The sequence below is a fragment of the Pleurodeles waltl genome, chromosome 4_1, assembly GCF_031143425.1.
Source record: "Pleurodeles waltl isolate 20211129_DDA chromosome 4_1, aPleWal1.hap1.20221129, whole genome shotgun sequence".
NCBI lineage: Eukaryota > Metazoa > Chordata > Amphibia > Caudata > Salamandridae > Pleurodeles > Pleurodeles waltl.
The window spans coordinates 215,089,588-215,105,376 of record NC_090442.1 but is presented as its reverse complement, the minus strand read 5'-3'; the positions used below and the strand labels follow the sequence as shown (position 1 = coordinate 215,105,376).

Sequence of the window (15,789 nt, the reverse complement as noted above, 5' to 3'; positions counted from 1 at the left end):
ATCCTTTCTCATAAATCTTTAGATGGTGCCAGCCTATCTCCTCTCATAACTTTGTTGTTGATGATACTCAATTCTTGACGCTCTATCCGATAATCTTTGAGTTCCTCGCTAAGCATTCCTGATTTTATGGGCCAGCCCTGGATTGTTTTTTCTTTCACCTGTTTAAGGGTCAAATCCTTGTCCATTCCTGTTTCCCACTCCTCTCTCATAATTCCAGGAATCTCCACTAGCCCTATGGTTTTTCAGTCCCGTATACATTCCTTAACCTTCTCCTTGCATGGAAGTTGTGAAAGACAATCTGCTACACAGTTTCTCGAAGCAAGGACATACTCAGTCTTGAAGTTGAATCCTTCAATACCAAGAATTCATTTGGCTATGCAGGGAGTTGTGCTGTCTTTACCTTTGGTTGAAAAATGTATAAGGGCTTATGGTCCGCGTGAACAGTAAAGGGCAAGCCCAAGAGACAAAAGTCAAAGTTACAGCTAAGGCTTCTCTTTCCACAGTTGAGTAATTGAGTTTGGCTGCCTGTAAGGCCCTTGACACAAAGACAATTCTTTTTTCTTTAACTTCCACTGTTTGTGTTAAGGGTGCACCAATACCCGTAACACTGCCATCTGTGGACATTATTGCTTTGATTTTTGTATCAAAATTACCTAGAGATGGCGCATTTATTATGGCTCTTTGGTGGATTCAAAAGATTCATGACAAGTAGTGTCCCAATTGAAGACAGAACCTTTCTTTAACAAATCTCTTAAGGATGCACACTTTTTTTTTTTTTTTTTACATATTTCATCATGTATCCGCTAATCCGAAAAAGGACTTCAATTCATCTTTGTTTGAAGGTGCTTCTCTCACGGTCTTTACTAGATCTAATCTTGGTTTAACTCCTTGTTTTGATATAGTGTGGCCCAAATAGCCAACCAATTCTACTCCTATCTTGCACTTTTCTCTACTGACTGTGAAGCCAGCATTTCTTTGACCCTCCAACATTTTTCTTATTGTGTGGTTGTGTTGGACATCCGATTCCCCATAAATCAATATTTCATCCTAAAAGCACAAGACGTAATGGCATCCAGCAGAATCTATAAGCACCGAAAGTTGTTATAAAAGAAGTGAGAGATTTGGAGTCAGGGTGTAGTTCTACTTGGTAGTGTGCAGAAGATAAGCAAATGAAGCTAAACACCTCAGCTTTTCCGATTACACTGATCATATAATTTATTCGTAGAAGGGGAAATCTATCCACCCAGATGTTTTTATTTAAGTCTCTAAGGTCGACACACAGACGCAACCCTCTACCACCTGGTTTCTGAGTCATGACAATTGGGGCTAGCCATAAAGAACTTTCAATGGGTTCTATAATGCCTTGAGAAACCAAGCAATTGAGTTCTTCCTTAAGTGGTTCTTGCATTAGGTAAGGTGTAGGTCACGTTTTATGTATCAGTGGTTGTGCATCATATTTCACCTTAATTTTATGTTGATACTCCTTTAAATGGCCCAATTGTTCAGTGAATACCTCCAGATATTGTTCAAACAATGCATCCAAAGTGTATTCACTTCCAACAACCAGGACTAGTTCAGCACTGTTAGGTTCCAGTTTTATTCCTAAGTCTTTCTGGTGAGCTAACCCTAACACATTTGATCCACTTGTGGTTAATAGACTTTTCCCTCTGTTCTGCAATCCTTAAAAGTGATCTGCATAGGGATCATACGTACTAGTGGTATAAGGTCTTTGTTAATGCCCCCTGGAACTACATCAGGCTGTAGTAGAACATATTCTTCCTCATGGAATGTTTCCTTAAAAACACTGTAATCTAAGAATGTGTAAGTGGAACATGAATCAGCATACATAATTAACTTTACACCATCTAGGTATATGTCACGTTTTCGGTAATTATTCTCTTTTGCTTTCCCCCCTGTATTAACCTGGAAAACATATTTACAGTCTGATTCATCTGAGTTTTCGACAGAATGTAAATTTTTCTTTTCTGTTATATTCTTACATAGAAGTTCCTAGAAAATGTCCCCTTTCATTGCACTTCCTACACACTACAGATCGTGCTGGACAATTTGGGTTATTGGCTAAGTGGTTATAATTTCCACAACTGAAACATTCCAATCTTTCTCTTCAATCATCATAAGTTTTCTTTTTAGAAGGAAGGTCTAGGACTTTCTTACTATCGCTACCTCCACATAGCTATGGTTCAATAGTGGGTTTGTTTTTAATTACATGTATTGTGTCAGAAATATTCCCTTGCTTCATTTTGTAAATACACTCTGCAGTGTGTGCAACCCCTTTTGCAATTTCAATGGCAGCTTTTAAATCTGGGTTCCCTGTCAATAGTTTCTCTTGGATTTTGGAATTATTTGTACAGCGGAGCAATTGGTCTCTAATAAGAGTTACATAAGGGACCAAAATCACACAAATTCGCCATGCATCTCTGAATACAGCAATGTAAGATGACACTTTTTCATTCTTTCCCTCTGCTCTGCATAAAATGTCTTTCCAAAACAACATTCACTTTGTGTCCAAAATGTTTTTCTAATTTGTGTAAAGTAGAAGCATATACATCCTCTTGAGACTCTTCACCTTCAGAATCTCTTTCGGTGTCAGTTAAATTTTCATACACCTTCCTCCTACCCTGGAGGCGTATGTTATGTAATAATATGTGTTACTTCCTCAATTATGAACATTACTCACCTCCAATCGCTATAAGATATGAAACAAACAGTTTTTCCCATTCCTTCCATGGTATAACCGGTTCACCAATCTCATCTAGGAATGGTGGAGGTTGGTTCATATTTGCCACAGCCATGTTGGACGAAATAAATTTGAAGCTAAATATATAATTTACAATAACGTGCACATATATAACATCAAAAATTACAAATAAAAAATATAAAAGACATAAATGATAAATTGATGAGTTACTCTAAAAGAGTGGGACTAATAGTAATAAAAAATAAATCTCACTCCTATTTCTGTTTCGTCTTTACAGATCTGGAGTTGGAAATACAACCAGATGCCGTATCACTCTTTCACTCATCCAACCAGATTGAACCGAAAAGAAGAGAAAATACCAGTTAGCAGGCGAAAAACATTTGAGAGTTAAAAGTCTATTACGTTCCTTTGACAAGTCAAGAACGCTGTGCTTGTCAACGTGTACGTGTATAATGAGAAGCACAATGAGAGTCAGAACATGGTACACTCTATTTCTTGTTATACCCATTTGTGATGACAGGTGCGTACGCTTGTGAGCGTTTTGAGATAAAAAAATAATAATTTATATGTGCTCCAGCTGTGCGTGTCAGTTCACTGTGTAGACAATTTCTTCCTCTTCCTTGCCGCATGTGTTGGTGAAGACAAGTGCCTATGCCAGTAATTGTAACATTGTGACAAAAAGATCATGTATTTGTATTCCGCTGTGCGTGTCAGCACACTGATTTGTAAATAGAATGATTTCATAAACAAAAAAAACAAGAATGAATTACAACACAGCTGTTGCAAGTTTTCCCTTGGAGCTAGACAGATATCATCAGTCTTAACTGAGCATCCGTCAGCTCTCAAGGTTTAAGGTATCACACCGACAAGTGACACGTCACAAAATTTGAGGCACATCTGAGCCTCCATCTGCAGAAGGCTTGGTCATTTGTAGAAAATGTTCTAATGAATAAAGTTCTGGAATCTAGGCAGCCAACTGGAGTCTTCCATTTGTATGCTACAATAGCCAGCATTTGCCAACTTAAACCTTCCAGATCCCCAGCTTTGCATGCCATTGTGCTCTTATCTCTATGGTGATGGACTGCAGTTTCCTTATCCTCTTTCTAGTTTTTGCATTGTCCCCTGGTGATGAAGCCCTCTCTGACCTTAGGGTCATTTTGAACTGGAGCAGAGAGCGCAGCTTGCTCCTTCGTGAAGCCTGACAGCATGGCAAGGTTTTTCTCAAGATGGAAATGCAGAGATTAAGAGCAGGACAGTGCACAGGAGGCAAGACAGGGAGTCTCATCACACAGACAGTAGAAAGCCAACCAATTTTGTTTCTTTGTTTGCTGATAAGCACTATGTGATTCTTGATGATAGGGGAGATTTGACCGACAGGTGCCAAATGTGTTGTCCCAGAATTGCATGAGCAGGTAATTAACAGGCATTATTATTGCCTAAGGTTACGGTCCACGTTACTGGATTGCAACATATTATTTCACAAACATTAAAAAAAGAAAAGAAAATGCAGGTAATAGAATGATCAATTAAATTGAAATTATTAGGTTAAAAATCATATAAAAAGGGCTTTTGGGAAAAACAGATGGTAAAAAGTCCTTTGATGCTATTTACAAAACAGCTTAAAGAGAAAGCTGATCTCTCAAATACAAACTGTAATACTACTATTAAAAAACTGCACATGCTGACGTAAGTGGCTTAGAGGCCCTACATATTATCAAAAATCAATTTTCTTCTGACATTCAGAATGTCAGGAGAAAAAATTGCATTTCTTAAATTACTGAGGAATTTGCATTGCTTGAGCTTTTAAGTTGGTCCAGTTGAGTCGCTGTTGTTGGGAGTCCTTCTTTGAATTCTCCCTTGTTCTGGCAGTAAATTTGCATTTTCCCACAGCTTGCCACTCACATTGTTCAGGTGGTATCAGTGCTGACGATTACCACAACATTCATTGGTTTACTTTCACCTTTTAGAGACCCCACCATTGGAGTTAATGACATCATTTGGTTGGATGACACGTTTGCTTAATGGTATGTTTTGTCCACGTTTTCATTTCATGCGCACAACTTCATGGACAGGTTAGTTGATTCCTGCCTGTCAACCTATGGTGTCCAATTCAATCAAAAGCTGTTTTCATAAATGAATATGCCTGCATCACATGGATAATATTTCTTTCCCACTCCGGTAGCGCATTTGCTCGTGACTGATATGATTTTTGATTCTCTTGTCCTTTATTAGAACCATCCAATGAGTTTCAACCGGGCTAGAAACCTTATCCTTGATGTCACTTGGGTTTCTGCTTGTGTTGGTTTATTGGATTTGTTTACGTGGCTTACTCCAGTTTTTGTCATTCACATTTGTCAGGTCATTTTTAGAGATGGCTCTGTTTCAATGCTTTCTTGTGTGCTCCCTTCATCTTTTCTCATCCAAGACCACGGGGACATTATGATCTATCATGTTTTCCCACCTTACCTTTCAAATGATTCTTATAGCATATAACAATATTTATACCTGGTTCCCATTATAGACTAGTAAACAGTGTTCGAAGTGGGCAGGGTCTTAGAGGGACAACGTGTCCATACTTTAAGAAAATTGTTTCTCTACTTTTTGTGAAAAGACAACCACCCCAGGAAGGGTAATTCTGACTATTTAAATGCTACAGCTGAAGTGTAAGGCAGAGAGCCTCCTGTGGTGTGAACCAAAGCCAGACAGACAGTTAAACAAAAAAACAAGCCTTTCTGCCAGGGCACCTGCTGCCTGAAAGAAATGTAAATGTGCACAACGATTAATCTACAAATGTAAATTGTGCTTGGAAGTCGGTGTTGGCTTTAATTGATGGCACACTTGAAGAAGCTTGAGAATGCAGATGTATTCTTTTTAAGTGGTATTGCAAGGGAGTTAGAAGCTGAGCTGTCAAGTTTGTGTGTGTTTTAATGGACAGTCAATGTGCAATTTGGGTATTGATAAAATCTATATTTTGGAAGCACTTTTTTATCTTAAACCTTTTTATGCTTTTTGTAGCAACCCATCTCATACTGTGTGTAATGCAAGTTTAAAATAATGACTTACATATTCAGAGTGCTTTCTGTCACAGGCTGGGACCTTGTACCACTAAGAATACAAAACCTACTATTCTCCATTGCACCAACCATGATTCAATTGAGTCGCTCTCTAGTCACACATAAAGACCTCTGCAGTGCACTAATTAATAGAGGTTTCACAATTTAGCCTTATAGCCCATTGCTATTATGATACATTACGTTTTCATTTAATTAATTAGGGTATTCTGAAATGTATTTTTAATTAATTTAAAATAATGTCATAGTAATTATTTTTTTTCAGTTTAGTGGGCATATCAGGGTTGAAAGTGTAGTATTCTTTAATTCTATAATAATTCATTTTAATTGATTGATTAGAACCACCTGATCACATTATAGCATTGTTCAAAAACCTATGTGATCATAGAAAAGAATACATGATATGATTTTAATTCAACAAATATTCCTGAAATAAAATGAATTTCATTAGGAAGTAATGAATATTGATTTACTGAGAAGTGCAAACATGAAAATACACTATAGTTCAATAAAAATAAATACTGGATTTTAGAGACAATGTCATGCTACCATAGGAAGCCAGAAACCAGGGCACAAGGACTTCATGACCTTTACAGTATTATAGGTCCTATCATGATTTCAGCAGACGGAGAAGCCCGTCCACCGAAATCCCGACGGGGAGGTTGCCTTCATTGTGGCTGCCTCCCCGCCGGGCCCATTACAAGTTTCCCACTGGGTCAGCGGGCGGAAACCTCAGTTTCCGCCCACTGGCCCAGCAGGAAATGATCTATGGCATTGTCTCCGGCTCATAATAGAGCTGGCAGCAAAGCTGTAGTGTGCAGGGTGCACCAGCACCCTAGCAATGTTCACCGTCTGCAAAGCAGTTGGGCACTAAGTTTTGGAGCTGCAGCCCAGCCACATAGGCTTCATTATTTGGAGAGTTAATTTCATTGGGATTCAGCACTCTCTATCACACTTCAACTCTAACATGCCTTACATTTATCTTCAGTGGCCATGAAGACTGAATAAGAGACTGCAAGTGAAAATGACAATGTGGCTTTGCAGCACAGCCTAAGCCACTAGATCCCTCACTCTCTTCCCTACACTATGTATGGCAACTGAGATTAAAGCTCAATCCACTATGGTAAGGGCAGGCTTCTCTGTAGTTATTGTGGGCCCCAGATTAAAAAAAAAAAAAACACTCAGGGGCATCACTTCGATTTACCGTTTGTTGCACAAACATCTGATTCACAGAATTAAATAAATGTATTTAAACAAGCATTCCTAGGTTTTTAATACAGAATTTAGTGGCCAAGCTGTAAAAAAAAAAAAAAAAAAAAAAAAAAAAAAAATAACAGGTTTACTTCTTAAAACTATAAATAGATTTTGAAGCAAGACAGCGGGGCCCTGCAAAAGCGAGAAACCTGATGCATTATACCCTGCCCTCCCCCCTACACACACTCCCTTGTGATCGCCGGGGGAAGGGCATAGTTCAGTTAACATTCTGATCATCATAATACCTAAAATGTATTTGTTGTGATTGTAATTGTATTTATATAGTGCTTACTATGCCTGAAGGGGCGTCAAAGCGGTGAGTAGCATGCTACTCTGGAACCCAAAAAGGATTAGTGGTGGAAATACGAGCTAATTTGGACAGTGGACATGCGAATCTTTTCATTGGACTGTACAGGATAATGGAGGGGTAAGAGAGGGAAAAGTCTAGAAAGTGTTATTTGGGAAATCATAGTAGTAAGATGAGGCCTGGGATGAGTAAATGGAGGGATGGAGGAGGGAAGACTCTACAAATGGATTAGGTAGTTCACAGTGGTAAAATGAGGTTTGGAATAAGTCAAAGGAGGGACACATGAGGGAAGAAATTAGAAAGGGTTGTTTGGAGGATCATAGTAGTAAAATGAGGTTTGGGGTGATCCAAGGAGGGATAGAAGAGGAAAGAGTCTAGCAAGGGTTGTTTAGGAGATCTCAGTAGTAGAATGGGGTTTGGGATGAGTCAGAGAGTGGAGGTAACAGTTATATTGAGAGAGGTAAAGGGTAAGATATAGAATAGTGCGTTGGAGAGAGTCAAAGGTTTTTTCCTTCTGCTACAGTAGGAGTAAAGTAATAACTGTATAGATCTTTAAGTGCAGAGAGAGGGTATTCATGTGTAAGGAAGATAATAAATATATCGAGATTTAACGTTGTTCTTTATAAACTCAGATTTGCAAGTGCTGTGGTACTTTAGGCAAATTTGTCTATTTTTATAACTTTTCATTTTAATTTTAGATTCTCAATATGTCAATACTGAAGCACTTGTAAATAAAATAGCTATTATAACATTTAATATTGTATAGATAAATACAAAGGAGACTCATAAGCATCTATTCAAATAACTTATATGAAAATTATGCAGTGACCTATGTAAATGTTAAGCACAGAATAATAAAAATATTTAACCATAAGTAATATATACATTTGTAAGCAGTAAAATAGTTCTTGGTTAAGTCTAGCACAGTGACACCAATGTCTATGTTTTCTCATAGGTAAAATATATCCAGACACAACAGCAGGTCCCACATTGTCCCAGAAATAAACTTCATATTCCCGTCATTGTATACAAAATATTTGCCGAGCATAAAGACTAGAAACTTTTGAGCTAAACTAGGCAATATACTCCAGATGACAACCTGATGGCACGAGTGTACCATTTTTTAACTCCTCACACGCTATGAGTTGTGCTATTGCAAGAAGACGGCAGCGGGTCAGACTCGCCAGTCCAATCATCGAAAAGCGATTTAAATTTGGTCGCTAGAAATTTTTATCATAGTTTACTGTAGTGTGTCTTGTTTTTAACCAATGCAGCCGTGAATTATGGGAAAATGCACAAAACAGAGGGAAATCCTGCTCACCTGCAAGATGGTGAAGTTTTCCAGCACGCTGTTCATCATGTACTTCTCGGGGAGGTGCTTGAGTTTGTGTATGAAGTTGATCATGTATTCACAGAGCGGAGAGCGGTGTATCCGGTACAGGTAGCGGCCGTTCTCGTAACGTGCATGCTCGGTCTGCGGAGGGAGAGAGAGAGAGAGAGAACGAATAAACAGAGGGACGGGGAATCCCACGTGCAAAATATGGCAACTTGTGTTCTTCAATATTTAGAGAAAACTAAACTTAGACTTGCAGGAGAGAAGGTGACAGACAAAAAACAGAAGATTTAAAAATGAAAGTGACCCGCCCTTCATCCAACACAAGAGTTAAGCAGCTAGCTTCAGATCTGTAGGGTTACTGCCACTCACCAGTCCCCGGATTGCTCTTATTTCACTACTTTCAAGTTGTTGAATGCTAACACATAAGGAGAAATTCACAAAAGCTTTTATGAGTATGAGGAGTAGTAATGCAGAAGTACTATTTTAAGTACCCTTACATGCGCTTGTCAATTGGCCCAGAAACATCCAACTTTCTATTAGTGTAGAGGGATCGCAGTTTTTTATTTGTACTAATTGTACATGAATAAATCAATTTTAGATCTTTTGAGGGCAATGCACGATCACAAATAGGAGTAGGTCAATACACAACTAATTTAACCCTCAGTCTTTACGACTACAGAAGGATTATGATATAAGGAAACCCTTAAAACCTTTGTATCTTTGAATCCTGCTTCATTTTTCTTAGAATAAACCTTCCAAACCATTTGGCATTAAACCATTTGGCATCAGATCAACCTTCTTGAAGAGGAGCCTCCTCTCAGGATGCCCTCTCCTTTGGACTTCTGGACTTTTTTTTAAAGTTTATCTTCGGCTTCTTTCCTCTATATGGTCATGGCACTCCTTGGTGATTTGCACTATCCTTATAATTTATGGCAGGGGATATTTTATCCCATATATTATCTACTATCCACCTGTGAAAGAGTGTGTTTCACGGATGGCTACCTAGAGTACATTGCAACTCAAGTGTCCGGGATAAACGTCTTTCTGGGAGATTTAACCTCTTTAGTTTTTTGGATTGACCAGGGGAGTCACAAAAGTTTTTCCTAACTAATCACGACCATAGCCAATATGTTGGAAAAGCCGCACATATCAAACAAGTCACTGTAAAACTACCCATTGCAAAAGTAGTCTCTTTGAATCTCAATGACTTTTTTTGATGGTGGATTGGTAAGATTACATTGTGATGCCCTTTGCCTGCCAAAATATCCACAGCAAGCCTACAGAACAACCTCAACGAGGAGGTGTTGCTGGAAGAGAGTTGTTTTATTTTTTCCTAAACTTGCACCCAGACACTTTTGCCAGAAAAAAAGAGCTACTCCAGTTTAAGAAAGAAATGTCACTGAGAGGAATAGTGGCTTACACCATCTTCACACTGAGGTTGAAATAGTTCAACCAGGAACAGAAGGGTAGAGGACTTGGTTTAGATCCTAAGAAGACCTCAGCCCTCACCCTATAGTTTTTAATATCTGGAAAATGGTTAGTAGAGGACAAAGGTCATAGCCCACAAAAATCACGTCATTCCAAAAATTTGAAGCGGATGGAGTTCATTATTAAAAATAATGATCTCTAGTCATACAATATCAGGGTATATTAGCAATATACTTTATATTGTTAATATATGAAAGCACACATTGAAACCGAATTAGGATAGGGAAGGTATGGAATATGGGAGAAAAGGGAGCAGAGGTAGGACGTGAAAAAGGGAAAAGCAACAACATATGTAGGAGAAAAAAACTGCGATATAATACAATTGAACAAAACACATTCAACATAATAGAGTGAACACATAACCTGAAGTAAGTGAAGTTTTACATTTAGCCAACATTATTGGAATTTTGGCTATGGATTCATGTATGATGTCACTTGGTTTTAAGCCCCCTTTCTACATGTTGAAGTATCATTGTTGACATTGTTGCCTCGCTAAAACAAAGGAACTGCTTTTTAGAAGGACGTAAACTCCTTCATCATATATTTTTTTTCATTTTTTCCCTTGAGCAAATGTCTTGCAATTTGTGATGCAATAAAAATGTAAGCTTGCTACACACCCTAAAGGTCACTTCTGCAGCAATCCGTGGAACTGTTTTTTATATGTATCTCATATGCAGACTGTTGGAAATGGCCCTTTTTGTAGGGTTATCGCCAAACGTTTTGCCTCTGACCTCCTTTTTTTGACTGTGTGCTGCATTTCGTTTTTGCTGGTTTTGGTACTCTGGCCACTTTACCACAGCTGACCAGTGCTAAAGTGCAAGTCCTCTCTGTCTAAATGGCATTGGTGATTGGTTTATCCATGATTGACTTATCTGATTTACCAGTAAGTCCCTAGTATAGTGCACCAAGTGTGCCCAGGGCCTGTAATTCAAATGCTACTAGTGGGCCTGTAGCAGTGATTGTGCCGCCCACAAGAGTAGCCCTGTAAATATGTCTCAGACCTCCACTGCAGTGTCTGTGTGTGCAGTTGTGAACTGCCAGTTCCAATCAGTTTATTGTCCACAGACAGGAACCCTAATACTATATATTTGTCTCCACTCATTAGCAAGGATTGTTTCAAGGAACTTATGTCCAAAGTCAAATCAGGCTCTCCAATGATGTATGCTCCCCTAAAATAAGTATTTTCTCAATTCTCAGACACTTCTCTCTCCCTGCTTAATCCCTCTATCTGCACTGGGTCAGTACCAAGTACGTTTAAAGAAGCAATCCTGGTATCCCTGCAGAAGAAGCTTGGGGAAGACCCGTTAATGCTGAAAAACTACTGACCTATTTCTTTGTTGTCGTTCTTGGCAAAAAATTTAGAAGTTCACATTGCTAAAAGGTTATACACCTTCATAGAGGATACTGGATATGTAGACCCTCGTCAGGCAGGCTTTCGCCCAGCGCAATCCACTGAAATGGTCATGTTATCAGTGGTAGACGATCTTCCTAAAGAAAGTGCTAACAATTCCACCTTGGCTTTGTTTTTTTTAAGATCTCTCTGAAGCCTTTGACCCGGTTGGTCACAAGCTTCTGCTGGACCGTGTTAAGACTGCAGGATTACAGGGTTCAGCATGGGGTTAGATCTCCTCCTTTCCCACTAATCAGACTGAATCTGTCCGCTTATCACCTTATAGATCAGCTGAGGTCCTATTGGATTGTGGTGTCCCTCAGGAATCATCCTTGTCCTCACATCTAGTTAATCTATATATTCATAGTCTTATTCATCTTCTTAATGAAAGGAAGTGCATGATTTACAATTATGCAGATAACATGTAGCTTTTATTCAAAACTCATAACTTCTCGGAATCAAAAGATTTTTTCCGATCTACTATGCTGTTTATCCGGGATTGGACGAATTGCAGCCACCTCAAATTGAACTCAGATAAGACTGAAATTGTTATCACCAAAAGAAAGGTTGATTATTGGACTGCATTATTTTAGCCTACAGAGGTGGGATCACCTCCTATCCCCCAAGAAGACAGTTAAGAGCTTCGGTGTGTCCATTAATGATAGTCTCTCAATAAAAACTCAATTCGGAACAGCGTACCAAATTCCTTTCATATGCTTCGGCGAATTAGAAAAATAGCCAAATATTTAACATCTGAGGCCCTTATTCAGGTTGTGATGGCCCTGGTAATTTCCAGGATCGATTAGGCCAACTCCTTATATGCTGGCATATCAAAAGGCCTCATGAAGAGGCTACAACTGGTCTAGACCCAAGCGACTTGCCTGAGACACAAACTTCCCTATCAGTGCCACATCATTCCATTGATGAGAGAACTTCACTGGCTACCAGTAGCACAAAGAACTATTTTCGAGACAGGCTGCATCATCCACAGAACCATATGGAGTAAATACCTAGCATTTATTTAATCAAGTATTCAGAAATAGACCTCCACTTGCATCTTGCGTTCCTCTCATGCTAATCTTTTGTCGATCCCCAAATTCAACAAGGAGAGGACTGGAGGAGCTAGATTCTCAGTTCTTGCCCGAGACTCTTTTCCCCCCAGAAATAAGATTTGCCACTTGCTATCTTAAATTTAGATAATTGTTGAAAACTTGGCTATTCACCCAAGCATAATTAATATACAAGCTTATATTTAACATTTTGAGCTCTCATCTCACTCTGCTGCTAGTGCCATAAAAACGAGCAGTGTAAGTGTGCTCTATAAATATCCCTAACATAACATAACATAACAGTTCGACCTGGCAAGTGCACCCACTTGCCAGGCCCAAACTTTCCCTTTTACTACATCTAAGTCACACCTACGGTTGACCCAGCCAGCCCACTGGGTAGGGAGCAGTGGTGTATTTAAAGGTAGGACATGTACTGGTGTGTTTTACATGTCCTGATGGTGAAATACTGCTAAATTCAGTTTTTACTGTGGCAAAAACTCTATCTCCCATAGGGTAACATGAGGCTTGCCTTGAAAAATCTTTCAGGTGTAATCTCCCATTGGAAGTAGATAGATATATGGAGTTTGGGGTCTCTGAACTCACAATTTAAAAATACAACTTTTTGTGGAGTTGGTTTTTAAACTGTAAGTTTGAAAATGCCACTTTTAGAAAGTGGGCATCTTCTTGCTTAACCATTATGTGCCTCTGAATCTCTGTGGCATACACGTCTGGGTCAGGGTGACACCTGGGCTGTTTGTGAATTCACTCTAGACAGTCACACAAAGGGAGCTGAGATGTGCCCTGCATTTCCTGATGGGTCTTCCTGGGCTAGAGTGGTGGGAGGAGCTGATACATACACCTGAATTGGGCTGTGCCTGTCCTGACACAAAGCAGTCTCCAACCCCCTGGAGTGTGTCTGGGGCCAGGGCAGGAAAGGCATGGTCTTTATCACTACAATGACTTTAGTTTGAAGTTTGCCTAGTTCAAAGGCAGAAATGAGTATACGTATTGGATCTCTGCGACCACAGTTTTAGAATCCTTCTGGACTGAGGACATTCTGTCAGGAGGAAGAGCTAGATGCTGTAGGTGGGACTTCCATTCAGACTGTCACTCTGCCTGTTGCTTTGCTGTGCTGGCCTGCTGCTCGCTGCTTCTGTCCTGGACTTTGCTTTCTACATCCTGCTTCCAAAGGATGGACTGAGCTTGCCCCCTATTAGAAGTCTCAGGGACATCAAAGATTTTATCTGCCAGCACCTGGTCTCTCTTGCTGAGAGTCCTGACTCGCCAAGTGGTGGCAAATAAAGTTCCTGCACCCTGGGAGTGAGTTCTGGTGTATTCCAAAAGAAACCAAGTACATCAACTCCAGAGTGACTTCAGAACCGGCGCCGCAGTCCGAATCCACACTGTTACCTGCACGGAGCCGTGGTCCTCGCTGAGTGAAATGATCCTGTCCGACGCAGCACCTCTGAAGTCTTGCCACATAGTGAGTCTTGAGTGCTGTATCCCCGATGTTCATGACACCAACCTCATGATCGGACCATGACACCATGAAGTCTACACATCACGCCTTGACCTGTTGGATTCATTGACCCCACGGGATCATAAGGAACAGACACCTCGCCACCAAAGCAGAACCACCTCCCCTGCAGCTGTAAGGAACCAGCGTCTCACCTCCCCAGCCAACCAGTAAGGAATCAACTCTTCACCTCCCTGGTAGCAATAAGGAACCAACACCACACTGGCTCCAGTGATGCCTCACCTCCCCAACTTCATGCAACATATTTGTTTCCTCATTGTTTTCCAAGATACCACACCTGCGGTCCATGCAACTCTCTGACCGGCCCGCACTCCCTCACGAGTGGTGTTGAACTGTGCGAATGACTCCGTCAAGACATTGTGATAGCCCCAGTTGTAGCTATTGTGTTTCTAAGTGCTCTACTGAGATTTAATCTTTAAAAATGTGTATCTTTGCTTGTGTATGTTAGATGTGTGTCATTTTGGTCTTATTTCACTAGGATAAATATTGGCTATTGTTCTAAACTACTGTGAAGTACCTTTGTGGTGTTTTCACTGTGCTACTGTCTGTGTACAAATACTTTACACATTGCCTCTGTAGCTCGGCACCAGCAGTCAGGCTTAGCTCAAAGTGGGCAAGCAGGGGTTATCTTAGCTGTATGTCTCCCTTACTCTGACTAGAGTGAAGGTCCCTACTTGGATAGGGTGCAAGCCACTGCCAAATAGAGACCCCATTTCTAACATATTCTATATTATAAACTGTATTACTCTGAGGTGCTCTGAATGACCTACTGGGATTCCCTTGTGTTTACATTAAAGTTTGAAAAAACTAGAACTATTAAAAAATATGAAAATACATCCTTTGTGCTACACTACCAATCACCTTTGAAATTCTCTGACCACATTCCAATGTGTTTGGTCCTGTAACTCTTATTGCTCTAGGTTTAGGGGTCCCTGATGAGTAGCTCACAAACTACTGGTAGCTTGCCAGCTCTCCTGAAATAGTTTGTACAAGTGAAGACCTGTGGAGCATACAGAGGGTTTTAGCACACTGAAGGAGGTAGTGCTCCCCACGTTTAGATCCTTGAGAGTGTCAATTAGCCAAATCAATGGCAAGGCTACAAGCTAACACGAAAACACTCGCTGACAGGGCAGGGAAATGGGAGAGTATGCACATGACCAATTCTCTCTGTTCTCACAATATCAAAGTGACTTTGAGAGTGGCCATGTTGCATGCCCCACTAAGCAAGAGAACACTGGACCAGAATAAAATGACAGAAGGAGCCAGAGTAGAGTCTCTTAGGTGCAGACCTGCAGATGGTGATCATTATCACTAATCCTACAAGAGGTTGTCACAATTGGAATCTTATTGGAAGTGGTCTCTATTGTAACAGTGATAACATCAGTAATAATATCCAAGAGTAGATTAGGATGATTGATCAGAAGTAGCTCCCATCATAGAAGAGGTTGTAGACCCATGCTCTAGCTAAAAAAAATCCTATTAGATAGCAATGTGCTCTATTAAAGTAATCAGTCGTATGTTATTCATCTAGATAAAATGATTGCCTGGATCACAAGGATTTATATAAAGACATACACAATAACCTTGAAATATGAGATTTGACAAATTTATACCACCTTCTATTGATTTGCAAATCAC

At 39.9% G+C, this 15,789-nt stretch overlaps 1 protein-coding gene across 1 annotated transcript in view; it reads right to left on the bottom strand.

Moving 5' to 3' along the window:
- TEAD4 (TEA domain transcription factor 4) overlaps positions 1-15,789 on the bottom strand; it is a 421,536-nt gene that overhangs the window by 15,774 nt on the left and 389,973 nt on the right. The window contains exon 10 of the mRNA XM_069227506.1: positions 8,673-8,825. Coding sequence (XP_069083607.1) covers positions 8,673-8,825 — 153 coding nt within the window. The remainder of the gene's footprint in view (positions 1-8,672; positions 8,826-15,789) is intronic.